Source organism: Medicago sativa, chromosome 8 (genome assembly GCF_051527215.1).
Source record: "Medicago sativa cultivar Bolivia chromosome 8, Bolivia_mono, whole genome shotgun sequence".
NCBI lineage: Eukaryota > Viridiplantae > Streptophyta > Magnoliopsida > Fabales > Fabaceae > Medicago > Medicago sativa.
Genome location: NC_140756.1, coordinates 71435716 through 71458330, shown reverse-complemented (window position 1 = coordinate 71458330; position 22615 = coordinate 71435716). Strand labels below are relative to the sequence as shown.

The 22615-nt window shown below is 30.5% G+C and overlaps 2 protein-coding genes across 2 annotated transcripts; both read right to left on the bottom strand.

The window, feature by feature from the left end:
* Nucleotides 1-1857: 1857 nt before the first annotated feature.
* On the bottom strand, nt 1858-5193 carry LOC146901155 (peroxidase 73-like). Its single transcript, XM_085734109.1, has 4 exons — nt 4923-5193; nt 4617-4817; nt 3951-4116; nt 1858-2510 (listed from the first exon to the last, which is right to left on the bottom strand). The coding sequence occupies exons 1-4, from the start codon at nt 5136-5138 to the stop codon at nt 2122-2124; spliced, it is 972 nt and encodes a 323-aa protein (XP_085590235.1). The 5' UTR covers nt 5139-5193; the 3' UTR covers nt 1858-2121.
* A 16567-nt stretch (nt 5194-21760) lies between these two features.
* On the bottom strand, nt 21761-22360 carry LOC146901154 (uncharacterized). Its single transcript, XM_085739027.1, has 2 exons — nt 22109-22360; nt 21761-22006 (listed from the first exon to the last, which is right to left on the bottom strand). Exons 1-2 carry the CDS (start codon nt 22358-22360, stop codon nt 21761-21763), a joined length of 498 nt encoding a protein of 165 aa, XP_085595153.1.
* Between the last annotated feature and the right edge of the window lie 255 nt (nt 22361-22615).

Genomic DNA, 22615 nt, shown 5'->3' with positions numbered 1-22615 from the left:
CATTTTTGTAGGAACGGCCCTGATGAGAGTATATATCTTTCAGACTCACTCTGATGTTCCGCTTATCTCTTGGCCTATAAAAGAAAAGGTTGATTGAAATCATAACAAATAAATGGGTTATTTTTAGACGCATGACAAATATATAGTTAATTAATTACAGATATGGTCGGCAAATATTAATAGTTTTGCACGGGTTGTTATGCCGTTATATTCATGCAGTTGAGTGGATCATCACAAGTGAACAAATGGAGGTGAAATAATGTTTTAAAAATTAAATGTGGATATATATATATATATATATATATATATATATATATATATTGATTACTTTCATTCTTATTAGAAAAACATAAACTTGATAAAAAAAAAGTAAAACACAGACTAGAAAATGAAGGAATCAATAATTGCATACACTCTATTCTTTAATAGAATCTATGGAAAAAGGGAGTCAATGTTAGTTTATTATTTTGGTAAACTTTCCGATGTGAGTTTAATATTGGGGTGGAGATGATTCATACTCTAAATCTATAATGCATTTTTTTTTTTGAAAGGATCTATAATGCATATTTTAAAAGCTTGACTTTTTTTTTAAGGGAAAAGCTTGACTTATATTCGTTAAAATTTGATAATTTCTCAACACGCTTCCCATTCAATAATGTATCTTGAGGGGACTCTAAAAATATAAGGGTCGGATTAAAAAATTATCTATAAAATTTGGCCTATAAAACTCTTTGATAGTGTATTCTTAATGTAGGTTGGAATCACAATGCTTTCTATACGCAAGGAGAATTTGGGACTTAGAACTCAAGGCAATGCATTGACCACTTCATGTCTTTTATAAACTGTTATGTAGTATATTGTAAAGTAGACTTGAGTTGTTATTATGAAAGGTGCTCCCACAAAGAAACAAGCAAAGACACCTACAAATTCAGACAGTTACAAAGGCATGTAAAAAATGAGAAGTATTATTTTATTTGTTTAGATGTGTGTTCTACAACTGAACAAATCAGTTACTGAAAGTTGATCTTCCTTAATATACTAATTTTTTTTTTTGAGGGACTTAATATACTAGATGTAGCTAGCATAATAGAGGTCATTTAATCCAATAAGGTGCAGTCATGTCATCATGTAAACCACAAGTTGCATCTAAACTTCTAAAGACACAAAGTGGTCAATATAATGCACTTTATATATGTTCCAATGATGCATGCAGTAGATTGAAACCATGCGTCACAATTTCACCTTTTTTTTTTTAAAGAATGTGTCAGAATTTCACATTGTAAAGCCCGATTTGTTTTTATTTTTATTTTTATTTTACTTTGTAGTTTTAAATTGGTCACTTAATTTTAAAGGGTTATAATTTATCGATGATATTTTATTTTCATTTAAATGTAGTCCTTTATATTATGAAGGTTACACTAATGAAGGTTACATAAAAGGTTTTTTTTTCAAAAAAAAAAAGTTTTTTTAATAAATAAAAAGGGATTGCATATGCCTAAATAAGAGGACGAGGAGCTAGGAGGAGTGTTTTTATATTTAACTATGACATATCACTCCATAAAAAAACTATGACATATCACTCATTTCTTTTGTAGAAAAAAAAATGTTTAAGTGAGTTGAGCTTTAGAGGCTCACTAAAGTTAATGTAGTCATAAAGATTCATTGATCACTAATGGAAGTTCATATCTAAAGAGAGTTGAACTTACGATTTTGTGGTGAGTCAATTCTCAGGAACTGAGTCAAACTTCATTAACACATAACTTCTATCTCAAACTAATTGTCTAGTCTATTTTAATCCTTAATTAATGCAATGAAGTAAAATGCTCAATATTATATAAGTTCATATCCAATACAGTATTAAAAAACAAACCATAAACATTTTTGCAGCACTCTTAAATTCATTTTCAATAAACAGTTCAAAGTTCATAAATATAGGGGACACTGAATAATTTGGAACTTACATTACATCAATGAAAAACTCAACTTTTTCTCTCCCCTTTCCTTTCTTTTTCCAACCTCCAAACCACTCTTAATTTGTTGGCAAACAAATTTATTAACAATAATTAACAAATAATCTATAGTCACCCTTTGTGAATTCCCCAGCTTACATTATACACTTGATTAAAGCACAGAACAATCGGTACGAATTTTCCCATTTCTTGCAGTTTTAACTCCGATACGACCCAATTTGGTCATGGCAGTGATGAAATTGGCATTGAAAACGTTACCATTAGTTGCAAAAGAGTTAACAGTGTTCCTAGATCTTGTATCAGTGAAGAGGATTTGATCAGAAGTAAATAAACCTTTTCCTTGTTGAAGATTTTTGTAGTAAACATTGTCAAATGTTCGAGGGGTTGTTGGGTCCATGTTGATGGCTATTCTTGGATCAACATTCCTAGGGCACATTTGTTGCAACTGGGCAGCGTATTGTTTGTTCAATGTTGGGTCCACTGGACTTTGAATTCTATTGGAGAATCTGTCACAGTGAGAGAATCCAAGAGTGTGTGCACCTGTAAAATATGAAAAAGAAAATAAGCACATTCATAGAGGGAACAAAATGTGAATACTACAAAAGTATGAACTGTCTGGTTCAGTTTTGTTGTTTTGTTTACTTGTTGGCTTTTGCTTCAAGATTAGATTCTTTTCTTAATGTTATTTTAGAGATTTGGATTGGATGCTCTTACTATAATAGCTTTTGAGATATTTAAAAAAAAATATTTACTTATTTTATTTTGTACACCAAACTAATAATAGACATAAATTATTTGATAAGATTTCGATTAAAATTGACAAATGATTGTGGTTTTATTATATTTAATTTAATACATGAATTATTTGAAAGATGGAGTCTATCAATAATTTTTTAAACAGTTCAAGCTAGTGTCTATGAATAATTCACTCCTAGAGAACATTTTTTTCTGAAAATAAAATAAAATTATACAACATGTTTTATTGAGATTCAACGAGTAAAAAATTAAATAATTCATATACATAAATTTAATTCAACAAGTAAATAATTAAATAATTCATATACATAAATTTAATTTTGAGTCACTTTTGTCAACAAAAATAAAATAAAATTGATTCACTATTTGATATTTGATGAGTCTGTTGACATAATTAAATTTAAAATAATTTGTTATTAATTATGTAAAACCTATCTACCATGATTATGTATATTAAAATTATAATTTGCTTTTAGTGTATTATTGTTGTAAAAAAAATTATACTTATATTCAAAGGTGTAAAGAGTAGAAAGAGACGTAAAACCAAACAAGATTATGACATCATTTAATTAAGTTTTTTTTCTTCAAGCATCATTTAATTAAGTTGACATTTGATATAAATAATGAAACTAACATTTATCTAAATATCCACACAATATCGAACTCCAAAGCAAAAATTAAAAAATTGAGACTATACGAAAATTAAACTATAAAAGTAAACTCAATAATTTGTAGTGACCACTCAATAATTTCTAGTGACCACATTAAATTAAGTAATCACAACTGACCAATGATAATTATTTGTATATGCATTAGTCAATATGTCAAAATATTAAAAATTTAATTTCCTTAAAATTATACAAAAAAAAAGTTCTATGTCAAAATATTAAAAATTTAATTTCCTTAAAATTATACAAAAAAAAAGTTCTGGTAACCAAAATATTCTTAAGTGGTCCTTTTGTTTTTTATTTTATCTAAACTTAACTGATCATTTGTCAAAGAGGAATCTCTTGCTTATGTGATACGTCATCTTTTCAATTTAATTATGTACTTAGAAGTTAGAACTCTCGTTTTCTCCTAAAAAAAATAACACTATCTTTTTTGTCAAGGTTTTTCAAAACTATTTATTTTTACCGCCATTTAAAAACTTTCTTGGATCTTGACACATAGTACAAATATGATAATGGGACCCATTTAATTAAAATGGTGGCCTTCGACAATTACCTGATAGGGCAATCATGTCTGTTTGAGTGAGTCCATTGTTTGCAAAGAGAGTATTCAGCTGATTCAAATTGAAACTTGGCTGAGGGAGCCTTCCATTTACATCTGAAGATCTTGAAACTAGACCATCAAATCTTCCCAATTCTACTGTATAGGATGGACCACCAGCCTGTGGTGTACACAATTGACAATGATAAATCAAAGATATTTTTCTTATCGATATATAGATTTTGATATCATATCACGTGTCATAAGCAATTGTACACATTATTTGAGTGCACAAAACTCGGACATCGTATTTGACACATATGAACAATACAATTCAAATATGTGTGGTGTTGGAACCGCATAGAGAAACAAAAATAATATAAAAGTTGAAAACCGTTACGTAAAAAAATTCATAAATTTTTTTCTTAAACAGAATTTATATCATTGCCATGAAAAATACCACTATTTATAAACTATTTTCAACTTTTTTCATGATTGTAACGTTAAATTTTTTAAAATGAGATGATGCTAGACATTATTATATTAGAAACAAGATTAAAACATGTTTTCAACAGAAATCAACATTAAAATCTCTAAGATATGAAAGTGAAAGTCACCTAATTAGTGTACAATATAAACTGTTTCAAAGAGAAATTAATGAGTAGTAGTTGAAGAACAAACCAAATTAATAACATCTCTAGTTGCCAAAGCAAGAATATCAGCACAAGAAACTTTGTTTCTGCACTGTGGAACAGCATCTAATGCAGCTTTTGCTTTAATCACTGTGTCAAAACCATCACCAGCCAATGACAAATTTTCAGGATGATCCTTCTCAGCTTTGTTATTTCCACTTGATGCCACCAAAACTGAAGCATCACAACCCTATAACAAAATAATAATCATATCACAAATCAAAAATTTTAATACACTATAGTAATATTAATATATTAATCAAAGTGGTGCAACTAATTAATTAAAAAAAAATACCTGAACAAAACAATCGTGAAAGAAGAGACGAAGGGTAGCAGGAACAGTAACAAATGTTTGTTGAAATTTCTTTTGAACTGCTGATCTAACAATGCTTTGAACATTAGGACAAATGTTAGCATAATGGTTTGGACTAAGTTGAGCAAAAGTTGTATATGGAATAAGACACAACGTTAATGCCAGTGACCACACTAGTATAACATTATAACGACCCATTTGGAAAAGGGTACTAGAATATATGAATAGATATTTGGTTTCAAATATGCTTGGTAAGTTCAAAAATGTGATGAGGGGGTATTTATATAAGAGATATGAAGTTGTTGTGGTCACGTCCCACGAGCCAGTTGTCTTGAAAAAACTTTAATTTTTTTTTGAAAATGACTTTTACAGCAAAAAAGTAATTATTCTTTAAATAATTGAATAATAGTACTAGTAAAAATGGTTGGTTACGAAATGGACAAATTGTAGGGTATATGATATGTCTATGGCCGCCTTGGTTAATTTGAGCTTTGTCAAGTCAAGAAATATTCGAGTGAGAGCCGGGGAAGGAGCCTTACTTGAATTATACATTTCCAACTTCTATATACTGCTTTTTGTGCAAGTTGGGAAATTTTTTGATTGAGGTAAAAATAGGGGAAATTTTTTTTTTTCTGCCCCTATGACCAAAAAAAATGATACATCTGCCCCTAGTTGAAAATTATTATCGTAAATGCCCTTGTTCTTCATTTGAAATGGCGAGCATGTCATTTTTTTCAAACTCCCTCTACAAGCTTGCAGCTTTTTCCTGTACAATGAATTATTTAAAGTTTTCTCTCGTTCTTCCTTTCAAACGGCGAGCATGCAAATTTTTTTTTTTCCATGCTCCACAAATGATTTGGCGAGCATGCCATGGTTGCTTTTTTTTAATATTTTTTTTTTGCTTGCCCTTTGAAATGGCGAGCATGCAATAATTTTTTTTTTGAGTATTTTTTCTTGCTTGTCCTTTCATGCAATAAAATATTATTTCTTGCTTGTCCATATCACAAATCCTTTAAACTGCAGTGAACTAAAATTATATTTTTAATTATATAGTCATCAACTTTAATTTGGTTATAGACTTATAGTCGTAAGAGATTGATAGTTAGTAGACAGTAACGTCATTTACTCATTTAGGCGACCTGCATGGTGTTAATATGAAAAGATTGCAATTATTATTGTTAAATTTAAGATAGAATTGAAATTAATAAAAATATTAAAAAAAAAGCAACCATGGCATGCTCGCCAAATCATTTGTGGAGCATGGAAAAAAAAAAATTTGCGTGCTCGCCGTTTGAAAGCAAGAACAAGAGAAAACTTTAAATAATTCATTGTACAGGAAAAAGCTGCAAGCTTGCAGAGGGAGTTTGAAAAAAATGACATGCTCGCCATTTCAAATGAAGAACAAGGACATTTACGATAATAATTTTCAACTAGGGGCAGATGTATCATTTTTTTTGGTCATAGGGGCAGGAAAAAAAAAATTTCAAAAATAGGGTAAGTTAGGTTATAGGGGCTGCTCCAAATTCAGCACTTTAGAATTTGGACTAGTGTTCAAATTAAGGTTACTTACATTCAACTGGGCCCCTGTAGTGTACTGCTTTTCTTGTAAATTAAGTTGTTCTTCTAATATATTGCACGCGGTTTAATCATATGTGGCTCATAGTTTCCATAACTAATCAGAAATAATTGAACTTTAGAAGGATCAAAACTTTGTTTGCGAGCTCGGAGAGGAATGAAAGAGTGTTTTGAAAAAAAATGAATGAGTAAGTGGAAGAAATAGAAGACTTTGAGAAAGGAAGACTTTGAGGGTTCATTATTTTCATGATACAAAATTCTCCTAATTTAGAGGAACATAAAAGTTGTATTGAATGAGTTTTTGGAAGGTTTATAATTATTCTTCATATTCAATCTATATTGTTATAATATTCTTAAAATTGAAAAATATTTTAATCATAAACTTAATTTATCATTCACTAAAAAAAATACTCTTTTAAAAAATGTGAAAAATTTCTTCATTTTTTTCCTATATTTCCCACTTCCCAAACAAAGGGTTTCATTGGGAGGACTTTGGAGGGGAGAGTCTATATTTGAAGGGGGGAGTCTATATTTTAATAAATATATTTGAGATTTAAAAAAAAAAAAACTCTTTACTTTCCCTAAAAAAAAAAAAAAAAACTCTTTACTTATAGCTTTAATTTAAAAATGAAAAACAAGCTTTTTACTCCACTCCAAAACATAGGTGACACTACAAAAAACGGATTTAGATCCCCTCCAACATGCATCCATCTCAAACAAAATAAATGTGAATTAGAGAGAGGGAGGGAGAGAGAGATGTGGTAGAGGGATGTAGATAAATTTTATGGAAGAGAATCTAAGTCCGTAAAAAAAAAAGTAAAAGTGTATAATATAACCGCTCGCAACTACAATGTGTTATAACCGAGAGTGCATAAATTTTATTTGACTACAATTCTCTATAATATCAAGAATAAATTATCAATTTATTTTCTTGAACTATCATTTCCTCTTCAATTTAGGCTCCATACCATATATATATATACTAAACAGCCCCTAAAATATATAAAATTCTTCAATTTACCCCTAAAGAATCTTCAATTTAGTCTTTACCGTTAAGATACAATAAATATTAAATTGACAAATTTTTACATACTTTAAAACTAAATTGATGGATTTCATATATGCTATGGACTACTTATGGACTAAATTGACAAGTTATTATAATATCAAAGATTGCAATGCACACGTTAAAACCTTGAAGGGAATCAGTACACGTATATATCAAGGAAGAGTAAACAAATTTGAGTCTTTCTTATGTATGATATAAACTTATTTGAAAGTAAACTAGAGTTTGACCTATTCATGTGACGATGGTCGATTCTATACAGCTGGGCACCATAATATTTTATACTAAGTAAGTGTTATTTGATACTTAATATAGTATTATAATATATATTAGGCTGTTCCTTTGCCATAAGAATCCTCATATGTGATGAGATAAAAGACAATAACCCTTGGCTTATATAGAAAAGAGCAACCCAATAATTTAATTGTGCAGTACCAAAAATAATAATGTGATTGTTGCATTTCAATTGGATAGATGTGTAGCTGAACAAGTCTTACTTTAATCGTTGTGTGGGGTTGCTTCCATCCAAATAATGTGTAGGGGAGACTATTGGAATCCATATTCAAATGGATTAATTTTTTTTCTTTCTAAATTTATCTATAGATACGTGTACGATTTTTATTTATTAAATGGGTTTGGGTTAGTATTTGAATAATCAATATTTGTTTGAATGTCTAAATAATCAATAATCAATATCAATATTTAATCATCTGTAAAAAAGTCTAGATATATATGCCGAGGTGAATATTAAACTAAAAATATATATAGATAGAATATTAAACTAAAAAATATGAATATTATGGTTTTCTTTTTCATGAAATTAAAGAGTACCGAAGCTCATTGGTTATGATAAGAGAGACAAAATATGATAAGCAAGTATATCATATCTTAATCTAATGATTGAAGAATCAAGAATCGGATAAATCAATCCGACCACTCTATCTTATCATGTTTGTTTTGTAAAATGCTTATCTAAGATAAAGGCTGGATTAAAAATCAATTATAGGATAATAAAATATTTTCCACATTCATCCTTAAAAAAAAGTAGTTTAATACTTGAGTTCGTTTAATATGAACCTCCTAGAGTTTAATATTTGCTTATCTTACAATTTTTATCAACATGATGAATTTTATAATAATAAAAAAGATAAATGGATAGTATTTTAGAATATACTAAAATTTTAAGAATATCTCTGTGTGTGTGAGATACCAGTACTCAATACTAAATATTAAAGATATATAGAATTATATAGTTATTCACATGACTTTTTTAAAATTTGAATTTTTTTAATTTTTTATTTTGTAGTGTCAATGATCTATGTTATTGGATTTTCATTAATTTGAAATCCAAGATCCATATTGGCAACGGAAATAGGCCTCCAAGTACTGTTCTGATTGGGGTTACCTAAATAAGAAGTGACAATAATCTTTTTTTACAGCAAAAAAAAAAAAAGAAAGAGAATGTGTATACTATTCTATTTCATATATAATCAATTTTTTTATAAAAATAAACGACATTCGTTCATTTAAAATGATAGAATGATTTAATATAAATTCAAAGTCACATTAACATTCATGTTAAACCCACTTGAGTTGGTCTAGTGGTATTTGTTTGGGATCCGGGAGTGTACTCCTCCTCGAGGTCTCAGGTTCGATTCTCTCTGGTGTCAATTTAGGTGAGCTAATTTAGCTTCTTCAAAAAAAAAACTTTCATGTTAATAGCATAAAACAGTAGATTGTATATGCAAAATAATATGATTATATTCAAGTCTTTGAAATTATCATGTCTTCGGATTTGCAATGTTAATGATGCAAAAGTCATTGATTAGATCTGCACTTGATCAAACCTAATCTTTCAATATGAATCAAATAATCAATACACTAAGACGATGAGTTAAAACACACCGCACAAATACAAAAAATTAAAACAAATTTAGTCGTACAAAGACGACGAAATTGCAAAATCAAACGAAAGAAGACTGAAAATATATGAAAACCACTTATTTAACTAAAAAAGAAAGAAAAACAATTTGGAGGGTTAATTTTAGGTCAAAATTGACCATAAATCAACATCTTCGATGGATCAAGAACAAGAAAAATGGTGACGACTAGGGTTTAGAAAAGAGGGGAGAGAGAGAGAGAGAGAGAGAGAGAGAGAGAGAGAGAAAGAGAGAGAGAGAGAGAGAGAGAGAGAGAGATATCATCAATTTTATTTTAAGAAGGGTTAATTATGTTTCTAGTCCCTATAAAATAGCGACCTTGTAAGTTTAGTCCCTACTTAATTTTAATAGCATTTTTAGTCCCTATAAAAAAAAATTTACTTATAATTTTAGTCCCTGCTAAAACAAAGTTTGATTAATTATCCTTAAACTCTTAAATTTTTGAACGATTTTTTTGAGACAAGATTAGAACACTATGAAAGGTTCGTTTACTAAAATTTAGAATTTTCTGACATGAAATGAATTAAATATGAATTTTTTAAAACAACAAAAGTTAAAGATAAAAAGTAATAAAATCTGGATGTAGAAATCAAATTTTGCAATAATTTTTTGCGGACGAACTTTTAGTAATGTTCTAAACATGTCTGCAAAAAATTGTTCAAAAATTTAAGAGTTTAAGCATAAATTAAACAAATTTGAATTTGTTGGAACAAAATGTGTTTAACAATGAACCTTAAAGAGTTTTGATGATAACAAGGTATTAAAAATTGTAAATTGGACTAGCTAATATTTGTTCAAGTATACAGGACCATAATTAAAAAGTTACATCATCATTGGTTCTGAATGAGCAAATAAAGAGCAAAGGAAAACAACAAAATTTGAAGCTTGGACGCTCCTGAAGGCAACTTGCTACTGAAGAGAAAAAGCGCTCCTGAAGTTAAGTCGCTTCTGAAGTAAGAATAGTGCTCCTGAAGACAAGAGGTCCAGAAGTCATATCATCAGAAGCTGTATCATCAGAAGCTGCAGAAGTCATATCATCAGAAGTTGTATCAACAGAAGCTGCAGAAGCTGCCTCATCAGAAGCCATTTCACCAGAAGTTGAATATCAACTGGATTTGCAAAGATTCAAGAATTGAAGAATTATCACTACAAAAGCTGTCTATTGGATTCGAAAACGCAACAAAGGATTAGTGGAATTTTGCAACGGTCATTTCAAAGGTGTTTGAAGGCATGTGCTTGCAATTTGGACGAAAGCGTTGACATTTGTACGAATTGTACAACCACGTTCTCCACTACTCTGTTTTGTGTCCACGCTACAAGACAAGAAAACAACTCCAGAATACGGCTTCGCCTGCATAGATGTTCCTTTGGATAAGGAATGGATTTCAAATTAGTTCTTCATAGGACAACAACCAAATCAGGCAAAAGATCAAAGGTGAAAGATCAAGCTTCAACAACGGCTCTTTGGTGTGCTGGCAATTTCACAACGTCTCTTTCACACCTCTATATAAAGGAGTGAAGACCTAGAGATTTGGTAATGCTGAACAACAGACTCTCAACATTTTTACAAGTGCCAAACCTCTGCTGAAATTGTTCTGCATTCACTTAGAATTTCTGTGTCTCAAAGTCATTTCTTAGAAATTCTTAAGTCCATTGAGTCTGTATCTGATTTGTATTGTGAGCACCTCTTATTGTATATCAAGTGTTCAACCTAAACAATTTTCTGTGTAATTTTGTTTAATTAGGAAGTCTCTTGCAGTTGTGCTTGAGCAGGAAGTCTCTTGATTGTGTTCTTGAGCAAAGGAAGTCTCTAGCTTGTGTGCTTGAGCAAAGGAAGTCTCTTGCTTGTGTGCTTGAGCAATTGTAATCAGATATTACTCTTAGTGAAATCTCCTTGGAAGTGCAAGGGGGACTGGACTACTTCCGGATTGTGGAAGGAACCAGTATAATTGCTTTGTGTCGTTCTTCTTCTCTCTCTCTGTTTTATTCCGCTGCGTGTAGCTTCTGATCAGTGTGTTCAGTTTTAGGAGAAACGAAGAATTTTTCAAAACACAATTCAACCCCCCTTCTTGTGTTTTTCTCACCTTCAGAATTGAGTAGGGACTAATACTCAGTGCAGAAAAACAAAATTAGGGACTAAAAATGCTATTAAAATTAAATAGGGACTAAACTTACAAGGTCGCTATTTTATAGGGACTAGAAACATAATTAACCCTTTTAAGAATGATATGACGAGAGAGATATCATCAATTTTATTTTAAGAATGATATGACGAATAGTAAAATTCCATTAAATATTAATAAAAAATTAGTTTATACAATCGTTCATACTTATAAAATATATATTTTTAACAAAAATAAACGATATTCATTCATTTAAATTGATAGACTACATTTATATAATACAAATTCAAAGTCATTAAAAACAAAAAATGATGAATTTGCGAAAAAACTCACAACATTTATGTTAATAGCATAAAACGGCAGAGTATCTATGCTTACAAATATGACTATATTCAAGTTTTCAGAATACTCAAGTCTTCAAATCTGCAACGTCGACGATGCTAAAAAAGAAAGTAAAACAATTCGGAAGGGTGATTTTAAGTCGAAATTAATACTAAATCGTCGTTCTTTAATCGGTATATCGAAAAGAAGAAAAGTAGCGACGACTCGAGTTTTGGAATGAGAAGAGAGTCGTGTAAATGGTATTTATAAAATATATTTGCTGAGCATAATTTATTTCTTTGCTTATAAAAAATATTTACTATTTACCAAAAAAATAATACTTAAATGAATTGTTTATAGAAAAGTTATTAATCATAAACTGTCGGTGATTTCAAATCATCATTATTAAAATAACAATTCGTACATATTTTTTTAGGCTGTATTGACATAAAGATTAGTAAGCTTTTGACTCATGTAAGATACACTGTAAGTAGCAATGGTGCTCTAAGTTGCACATGGTGATGACGCTACCAACTGAGAAGAAAATCCACACTATTATCAACAGTATCAATTAAGAAATTAGTAAAAAAAAATGTTGAGTTAAAGGCTGCTTTACTCTGGAAGGATCTACTGAATGTGATTATGTAAGGAATTAAGGTAGTTTAAATTGGATCGTTATCAATGATTAGGGTATAACGATTCGACAAAGAAGGGTCAATTCAAATTTTGGTAGCTCCCTTTTTCACTTTTTGTATGTGATCTCTTGCATGTTTTGATAAGTATTGTTACGAATTATTTGGGCAAACTAGTTGATTACCCATGTTTTCAACATTATATAGTAACAAAGTAATTTACCAAAAAGAATTATATATAAAGAATAAATTCATTTTTAGGCATATAAAACTTCTCCCATCCAAAAAAAGTACATATAAAAAATTCTTATTTTTTAAACAAATTATTAATAACAGTGACTCTAATGACCATTTACAAGTATCTCATATGTAAATTAAACTTTGTCCCTCAAGATTTCAAAGAAGTAAAGAGATGACATTTCATCGACATAAAAAATTTCTTAAACACCACAAAATATATAAAAGTTCTTAAATGATAGAGTGTGGGACGAATATAAATACAAGAAATAAAAATGGATGATGTTGCGACAAAACTTACATCATCTGAGCTAATGACATAAAACGAAAAAAAAATGTCTACAAATAATGTGATAAAACCAATATCGATCACAATACTCATGTCCCGGATCTGCAACGTTGACGACTAAATTATTGATTGAATATGTAATTGATTGAAGTTAATTCTTACAATTCAAACAAAACAAATATTCAACAAGATAGAAAATCAAACAATATAGTACTAAGACGACGAAAACATCAATGTCACATAAAGACGGTGAAATCACAAAGCACAAAAAAAAAAAAAAAGTGATAATGCATTATCCCATATCCTTTGAATGAAAAAAGATAAAAGAAAGAAATTAGAGAGAATGTGAAACTTCTTTCTCTAAAAAAACTAAATAATAAACCCCTTTTTTAAATATGTAGGATTTTGTTTTTTGACAAAAAATACGTAGGAAGTTTTTACGTTCCTTTCAATTTGAGGGCAAGAAATAATAATATATGTAGTACCTTAAAATAGATGATGATGCTTAATTATTGTGGGGTAATATGGTTTTTTTTTTTTTAGGAAGGGGTAACATGGTTTTGTCAACATTAATACGACCAGTGAAAAAGTTTAGTTGTGGTCTCCCATTAGCTTAGATTAATTGATAGAAGTCTTCGTGAACTTAGTTCAGTTGGTATGGACAATGCATAATATATGCAAGGTTCGGGGTTTGAATCCCGGCCACCACTAAAAAATAGATTAATTGATAGAAATATTGTATTAATTCTCTCAAAAAAAAAATATTGCATTAACCAATAAGATGCTTGACAAAACAAATTGAGTTATTTAACATTATAGCTAGAAAAGTCGGGTCCCCTCAACAAACAAACAAAAAAAAGAGCTAGACAAGTCGAGTCAAAAAACCATTATTAAAGCAAGAAAATGCATTTCACATTTTTCTTTCGTTTTCATTCATATATATAATAATTGATAAAATTTTATCTCACACATTCTTACCTATTATCAAAAAGAGCATTTTTTTACCAAAACTAGTCAAACTATTTTTCTCAAACCAATGAGTACTGCCTAATAAAATTAGCAAAACCGTGTCCCGTAAGTACTATATACATAGTCCACTATAAAAAGTGATATATAAATACTATTAAAGATACTGAAAACCTAATTTTCAATTTAAGTTTTTTCTTTACGGCCAAATAAAATAAATTCAAACAAATGAGAGAGTATAATTGGTACTTGATCCATATAACAAAAGATTTTATTTCGTGACAAACTCCTTAGATCCAACGAGGAGTCTCAAACTCATGCAAAAACAGACCTATTAGCCAAATACCTGGTTCAACTAGAACATGAGAATGGTAAACGCTACTCCCAAAAGTTTTCCTTGACCCAAACATTTTTAAGTACATGCGCAACCCTTGAAAAGACTATTTGGTGGTCAAACTCTTGAGGAAAAACCTTGGCTACCACCTCTGAAGCACGGGTACTCCAATTTGCAAAACGTACCCGTACCGGGTACTCCGCGGGTACTGGTACTCGTATGGTACTCTGGAACTGCTGCTACTTTTTTCTTGTCTGCCAATAGTTGCAGAAGTAGAAAAGTATAGCACTCAAGCCTTTTCTTGTATCTTCTTATCTTCCTTTTTCATATTCTATAAAAGTCAATCCTTCCTTTATCGTATTCTATACTAGCTTTTGTTCTCACTTCTCATTTCTCCTTGCTAACCTTCCTTCCCTCATGCAAAAATATAACCCTCCTTGTATTTATCCTAACGTACCCGTACCTTTGTTTTCTGAGAAATGCCGTATCCCGTACCCGCACCCGTACCCGTACCGGGTACCGTACCCGCACCCGTGCAACACAGGCTACCACAAAATGAAAAACATACTAAAGAAATGTGAAAATTCCAACACAATTTTGTATAGTTTTCCGATTTTATTTTCAGAAATGATAACCGGTTTTAAGTACAGGCATGACTTTGTTAGGGATGTACTTTTTGATATATTCAGGCGGGCGGGAGTATCAGTGAAGAAGGAGGCGCCTGTGAACTTTCTGACTGACCCACTAGATAGAAGATCGACACTTAGGCCTGCGGGTGTTATGGTGTACGTAGGGATGGGAATAGGCTAGGCCGAGCTAGGCTTTGCAAGGCCTGAGCCTGGCCTACCAATTTTTTTAAAGGCCTAAGCTTGGCTTGCGGCCTGTCATAGACTTACTTTTTGGGCCTGAGCCTGACCTTCTGAAAGCCTGATACGACCTACTAGCCTGTTTAAAAGCCTATTTCATATTAACATCTTTAAATAAGCAATGTGATCTAAGTTTAAATAGACTAGCGAACTAATATATCAATTAGATTAAACTCTTTTTTGATAATCAAGATGAGTTTTTAGGGAATTTGACTATATATTGTATCATATTTCAATTCTAGTTTATAATAATACATTTAAATATGCAAAAAATTAATGTATACTAATAAGCTTAAATTACTGAAAAAGTTAACAAATTTTTATTTTAATTCAAAGTACAAAATATAATATAATAATAAATAATATTATTCATATTTACTTAAATAGGCCGGCCTAAGAGGCTTTTTGAATGGCCCGTAGCCTGACCTTTTAAGCTAAATAGGCTTGTAAAAAAGCTTAGGCCTTCTCTGTTTAAGAAAAAAGTCTGGCCTGTCGTAGGCTAGGCCATAGGCCCCTGTAGGCCGGCTAGACCTATTCCCATCCCTAGGTGTACAGATGGGTTAGAGGAAAACATGCATGTGTGGATTTGACTGGGGTTTCACCACTTGTTGTTTTGGAGGTCGGGGCTTTTACGGTAGGACAGGCAGCCCTAAAAGCTGCGTCAAGCAAAGTGGCCAAACATGAGAAAGCGTGTTCTGACAATCAACATGCTTTTATACCATTTGCTTTTGACACTTTCGGCTTCCTAGCATCAGAGTCTGTTGACCTTCTACATAGAATCCAAAGGGTTATGCATAGCTATCTTATGTCTCCTAGGTCCATGAATGTTGTGTTTACGAGGATTGGTTTTACCATCCAAAAAGGTCTAGCGGCGCAACTTGTTGCCCGCTTGCCTTCTATTCATGTGTAAGTAATATTGATAGTAAATATAAATGAATAAATATGAGTTTTCCATAAATTTCAACCAAATCGAAAATGTTTTTTTAGTTTTTCGAAAATGAGTTGTATATCGGAAATATTAGTTATAGTTTTCCGAAAAATACATACGTACATAGAATGTCATGTGTGTGGGATGAACTCATGTTGGACTCGTAAATGTTGAAAGTGCAGGTGAAAAAGAAGACGCAAGAAGTTAAATGGCAAAAAAGGAAACAAAAATGAAAAATTTAAAGATTTGTTGGCGTGAAAGCACATATATAGGGATATAAGATAAAACTTTTCCAAATTATTAATTGAATATGTTATTGATCAAAATTGATTCATCAATCTGAACCAAATGAACATTGCAAGATGAAAAATAAAATAATGTTGCATCAAGGCAATGAAACTCATCCAAAAGCATCCTCTTAAGTGGATGAAAAAGAAGGGAAAAAATGACATAGAATTAAACGAGTAAATAATAGATAGATAAACAACAAAAGCACTACCAAAAAAAATTAATCACTACCAAAAAAAGATAAACAACAAAACTCTCGCATGATTTTTGTCAACAATCAACATCAATACGACAAGTAAAAATGTCTAATTATTTGATATTATCGCAAAAAAAAAGTGGTGCACATTTCACGTTTTTCTTTCGTTTTCATTCTTTATATATAATTGATAAATTTTGCCCAAATTTCATTCTTACGTCGTCAAGTTTTCATTCTTTATATATAATTGATAAATTTTGTCCCATATATTCATTCTTACATCATCGTCAAAAGAGCTTTTTTAGGTTCCTATAAGAATAACTCATTTGAGAGATACGTTGTTGTAGGTAAGGGTTGGGGTATGGACCATGACTTCGCCCATATTCTATTTAACTAGACTTTCGACCCGTGCTCATACCACGTAGAAGTTAATCGAATCAGTCGCAAAAATGTAAACATATATAGTTAATAGTAGATTTATAACAATTTAAAAATATGTTTCCTTCTAAGACAACAATAGCAACAAAATGAAATGGTAACATACATAACAAAAAGGTTTGAACATTAACCATCAAGATACATTACGAAATAATGAGCAATAAGTTTCTTTTATTCACAATGAAATATCATTAAGTTTCATAAATATTTGAAATTTGACTTGTTACATGGATGAATGACAATTTCAAATTCGATTAGCAATAACTACGTGGTAATTTTTCTTTTATTCTTCATGAAATATCATTAAGTTCCATAAATATCATTACTTTTTTCTTTTATTCGATTAGCATTACTAACCTCTTCTATTTCGTATGAGCAATAAGTCTCTTTTATTCACAATGAAACATCATTAAGTTTCATAAATATTTGAAATTTGACTTGTTACATGGATGACAGTCAATTTAACATTCGATTAGCAATAACTACGTGGTAATTTAAAGGGTTGTGTTAACCGGTGTCCGTCGGGCACTGGTTAAGGTATCTAAAAAAGGAAAAATTAAATAAAAAAAGACACTTTTTTAACTTTTGAAGCCTTGATTACACAATTTTCAATGCAAAAGCTTCTACATTTGCTTCCTTAACCAGTGCCGGGGCACCGGTTAACATTTTCCTTTTCCTTTTATTCTTTATGAAATATTATTAAGTTCCATAAATATCATTACTTTTTTCTTCACCAAATGCATTAATTGAGATGACTTTGTATATACTAACAATACTCCTATTTTGCAAAATTAACGCGACTCAATAAAAATACATTCTTGCACATAACCTTGCACTGCTTGATTTAAAATTACATCATATAGACAAATGGAGAGAATAAAAAAAAGTGATATCACCGTAAATAATTGAAACAGAAAAATTAACAAAAAATATATTTATCAATATTTTGTTAACCATTTGATATCCTTATTTGAAATTTCGTTCATAGCATGATTTTCGTGATTTATACAATATTTTTTGCTGAAGGCTAGTTAAAACTAAAAGTGATGTATTAAAATTTGAATCCATATCAATAAAATGGTATGAAGTAAGTTGTGAATTATCGAGTCTTTATGGCTCCTATTATGGTAGTCTATGACATATCCTTGTTCATTATTTTGGCTCCATAAAGGATTAGTTGGATCCAAATTACTGGTAATAATTATTCATAAATTGCAATTAAATGTAATAGTCAAACGAAGAAACATTTTAAAACCATTTATTAACCTTCCATTAATGATTAGGGTACAATACAAATTAGTGGTAAACAATCATCCATAAATTGCATTTAAAATTAATAGTCAAACGAAGAAACATTTTAAAACCATAAATTTCATTAAAATGAAAAGATAATTCAAAAACATCAAAATGGATCCAAAAACATAAACCCTAAAAATTGAACTCCATCAATTGCACTGCAGACATCAAACTCTCACAACAGTTGGGTGCTTGACTTGAATGTAGATGGTGTCGTTCATGTCAGCATGTGGAAACCCAACATTAACCATGACACCTTCCTCAAGTCTGCGCGTCTGTACCATTCTTTTCCATCCTCCACCAAGCTTGATGTGGTGATGTGGCCTGGATCCAAATATAGTGAGACAATTCCACTTGTTTCCACAGTCATCAATCATTGTCAATGAAGTGGTCTTTTTCCCGATAGTTAAATAACACAGGCCCTTGTAAATAAGCATCTGCATAAAAATTACAATTTTAAAAACAAATTTTTATATCATGTGATAGAAATGTTCTAAAAAAAAAGCAATGTAATACAAAAACAAAATACCATAAATCCAGAAGTGACATCAAAACCAGTTAAATACTTCTCCCACCATATTTGAAAATTACTCTCATAGGATTTGGATCTAATGGAGCTGAAAAATATCAAAGATTCAAAAAAATTAGCGCAGACTGAAAAATGTAAACGAAACAACACATAAGAGATCAAGAAAGAAGATGAAACATTGTACCCTTCAAGCAGTGCAATGCTAAGAGAGTTAGTGCATCACTTTCCATTGTTAAGTCTAAACTGTTTTGATGTAAAAATGATGGTAGGAGAGAATAATTGGTATGCAATCGTTAATATTGAAAGTTTCTCAAGTTAACATGAGGAGAGGATATGGTTTAAAAGTTTGTAGGGGGTTGTTAATCGAATTGGCATTAACTACGTTTTCAATTGCCATTAAAAGTGTGTTATTCGTTTTCAATTGCATTAAAAGCGTGTTATTCATTTTCAATTAGCATTAACTAAGTTATATGAGAGAAAATGAGGAGTTTGAGAATAGAGATCGAATCAACGGATGAGATTAGATTAACATGTTTAGGAGGGAAAAATGCTAGGGATTAGGGCAAATTATGGCAACATGTTTGCTAACCAAGTCTAACTTTTATAATAACTAGACCCCTACCGACTAAAATATGTACGAATAAGTTATATTATAATAATAAAAAAAAATATGAAATATTCACATGATAAAAATGTATTTCATTAATCATATCATCTTGACATTAATATAGTTTGAAAACCGTACATTTTACATTAGTTATCATACATTACGAAATACTATAAAAACGACATTTGAAGTGACATTAGTATTTTCACATTCATCATTGGTTATCATCAACCCATCTTTCTTTTTTTATGTATTCAACCCATCTCTTAAAGTAACTCTTGTTAATAGTCATTACAAATAAAACAAACAAAAATTGACTCCTTTGAAACTTGATCCAAGCCTTACACCAATTCCATATTAAGTTTGTGCTTGTGTGGCATGAGTTTGTAAGGCCCCTCATTAAATCCTACCATGACATTCTCTAGCTTATATGTTCCTCCTTCTTTGACCATTCCTTGAATCGTTGGCACCAGGAACTTACGAACAATGGCATGGATCCGTCCTCGCTAAACAAAAAATAACATGTCATCAAATAAAAACCATAGTGTATGTTATCGTAGTGGCAACTTGAAAAAAAGATCATTTATTTTTACAATCGATTTATATAATATACCTTCTCATCAACCAATATCATGTTCATGAAGATGATATCGTCTGAATTTTCCTTATCACGGATCAACCATATATGGGCCACACGGACAATCAACTTCAAATCCTTCCTTCCACCTGTCACAGTTACAATGGGGGTCAAAATGTTTGCCATATTAGCAAGTGCAAGAAAGAGTTATATTTGCTTAAATTTGCTTAAAGTCGAGAATGGTTGTATTAGCACAACTAAGTGGTATTTAAATAGGTAATTGGCAATTCTCTTTGTTAGTTTCAAATGTGAATGATCATAGTCTTACATTGGTAATAATTACTAATCAAAAGTTTTTAATTGCCATTAACGACGTTTTCAAGCCACTAACCACGTTCTTAATTGCCATTAACACTACGTCATAATTACTATTCAAAATCGAATCAACCTTGATACGTTTTAATTTTTGAAATAAGTACGTGATAATTGCTTTTAATAGGTAGTAATTGGTAGAGTGATTAGTGAATAATGCATAAAAGCAATGAAAAGTAATATTCCTATACGAAAATATGCGACTTAAAAGTTTTTAATTTTCATTAACAACGTTTTCAAGCCATTAAATACACTCTTAATTGCCATCAACATTACGTAATAATTACTATTCAAAATCAAATCAACCTTGATACGTGCTAATTTTTGTAATAAGTACGTAGTTAATTCCCTTGATACGTGTTAATTCCCTTGCTCTTAATTGCCATTAACAGTACGTAATAATTACTATTCAAAATCGAATCAACCTTCATACATGTTAATTTTTGTAATAAGTACGTAGTTAATTGCTTTTAATAGGTAGTAATGGGTAGAGTGATTAGTGCATAATGCATAAAAGAAATTAAAAGCAATTCTTATACGAAAATATGCGACTTAAAAGTTTTCAATTGCCATTAACGACGTTTTCAAGCCATTAACTACGCTCTTAATTGCCATTAACAGTACATCATAATTAATATTCAAAATCGAATCAACCTTGATACGTGTTAATATTTGAAATAAGTACGTCATAATTGCTTTTAATAGGTAGTAATTGGTAGAGTGATTAGTGCATAATGCATAAAAACAATTAAAAAAATTTCCTATACGAAATTATGCGACTTAAAAGTTTTCAATTTAGAAAATAAAAGCAATTTCAATTTAGAAATATGCACCTTAAAAGTTTTCAATTGCCATTAACTATGTTTTCATGTCATTAACTACGTTCTCAATTGACATTAAAAGTGCGTAATTTCGCTTTCAATTGCATTAAAAGCTTGTAATTCGTTTTTAATAAGTGTTAAGTAGCATTATACAAAATTACTTTTCATTATACACCGTTAATGACCAATAAGTTTCTATTATTCAGAATCAAAAATCACTAACAAATTCAATAAATATTTAATTGATTTTATTGATACAAAGCTCTTAACAGTTGAAATGTTACATGGATGACGGTCAAATTTCAAATCGATTTTATTGATACAAAGCTCTTAACAGTTGAAAATAAAAACTAAATTACTCTTTCTTTCATAAAAGAACTTAACCTATTATTAATAAAAAAACTCCAGTCATGCTTTTATCAACGCTTGGATACGATAACATATTTTTTGTCCATGACACACTTGCACTTGAAAATTAACACGTCTCCGGCCTCAATACCATTGGCAGCACAAAAACTTGTCAAGCCTTTTCCAAACATCACAATTGGTATGGGGTCGTCTATATATTTGAGTCTCACAGGAATGACGTAGTCATATGGAGCGCACAACATGACGTAGTCGTGATGTTTCACTCTAAGGAATTTGCCAAAAGTATCAGGTAGTTCCTAAAAAAAACAAAAAATTCAGAATAACATACAAAAATATACCGTATTAAAATAGCATATATAAACCTCTAATTGAATAGCATGAAAAAAACAACAAACAACCTTCGGTGATTTCGTCGATCCATATCCAGCGATAGGAATTTCAAAAGTACAATAACACGATGCTACCGCACTCATGGAATGGTAAGGTGGATAATCAGCTGGAGTAATGTTATGAGCAAAAACAAAGATTTGAAATCTACTTCCACCAAGGTACTGGAAAGCAATAATCTTACTTCCACTAAATTCGTTGAATAATCGCAATGCACTCCAACCATCTGTCAACAACGGCCGACTAACTGATTTGTTTAACATGACGTTGTGAGTATTCCATCACCATCTAGCAAGCGCCATTGCTCCAGTAGCTCGTAGAAATATTGAGCAACGAAGAATGGTTGTAGTTCTCCAACATCCTAGAAGTCAAACAGTGTATCAAAAAAAGGGAAAACAACTGCAAGCTGGATTCAACAACAACAAAAAAATATTAAATCCAACCAAAAAAGAATTTAATTTTCATTCACATTAAAAGTTTACGGACTCTGTTCATCTTATGTAAATAGAAAAAGGTTA

Excerpts from the sequence above, each read along its gene's own strand:
- LOC146901155 (XM_085734109.1), bottom strand. The coding sequence starts at position 5,138 with ATGGGTCGTTATAATGTTATACTAGTGTGGTCACTGGCATTAACGTTG. Across the intron at positions 4,818-4,922 it reads TTCACGATTGTTTTGTTCAG|GGTTGTGATGCTTCAGTTTT; the intron begins GTATTTTTTTTT and ends ATTTTGTTATAG. Across the intron at positions 2,511-3,950 it reads AGACATGATTGCCCTATCAG|GTGCACACACTCTTGGATTC; the intron begins GTAATTGTCGAA and ends CATATTTTACAG.
- LOC146901154 (XM_085739027.1), bottom strand. The coding sequence starts at position 22,360 with ATGTTAAACAAATCAGTTAGTCGGCCGTTGTTGACAGATGGTTGGAGT. Across the intron at positions 22,007-22,108 it reads GATCGACGAAATCACCGAAG|GAACTACCTGATACTTTTGG; the intron begins GTTGTTTGTTGT and ends TGTTTTTTTTAG.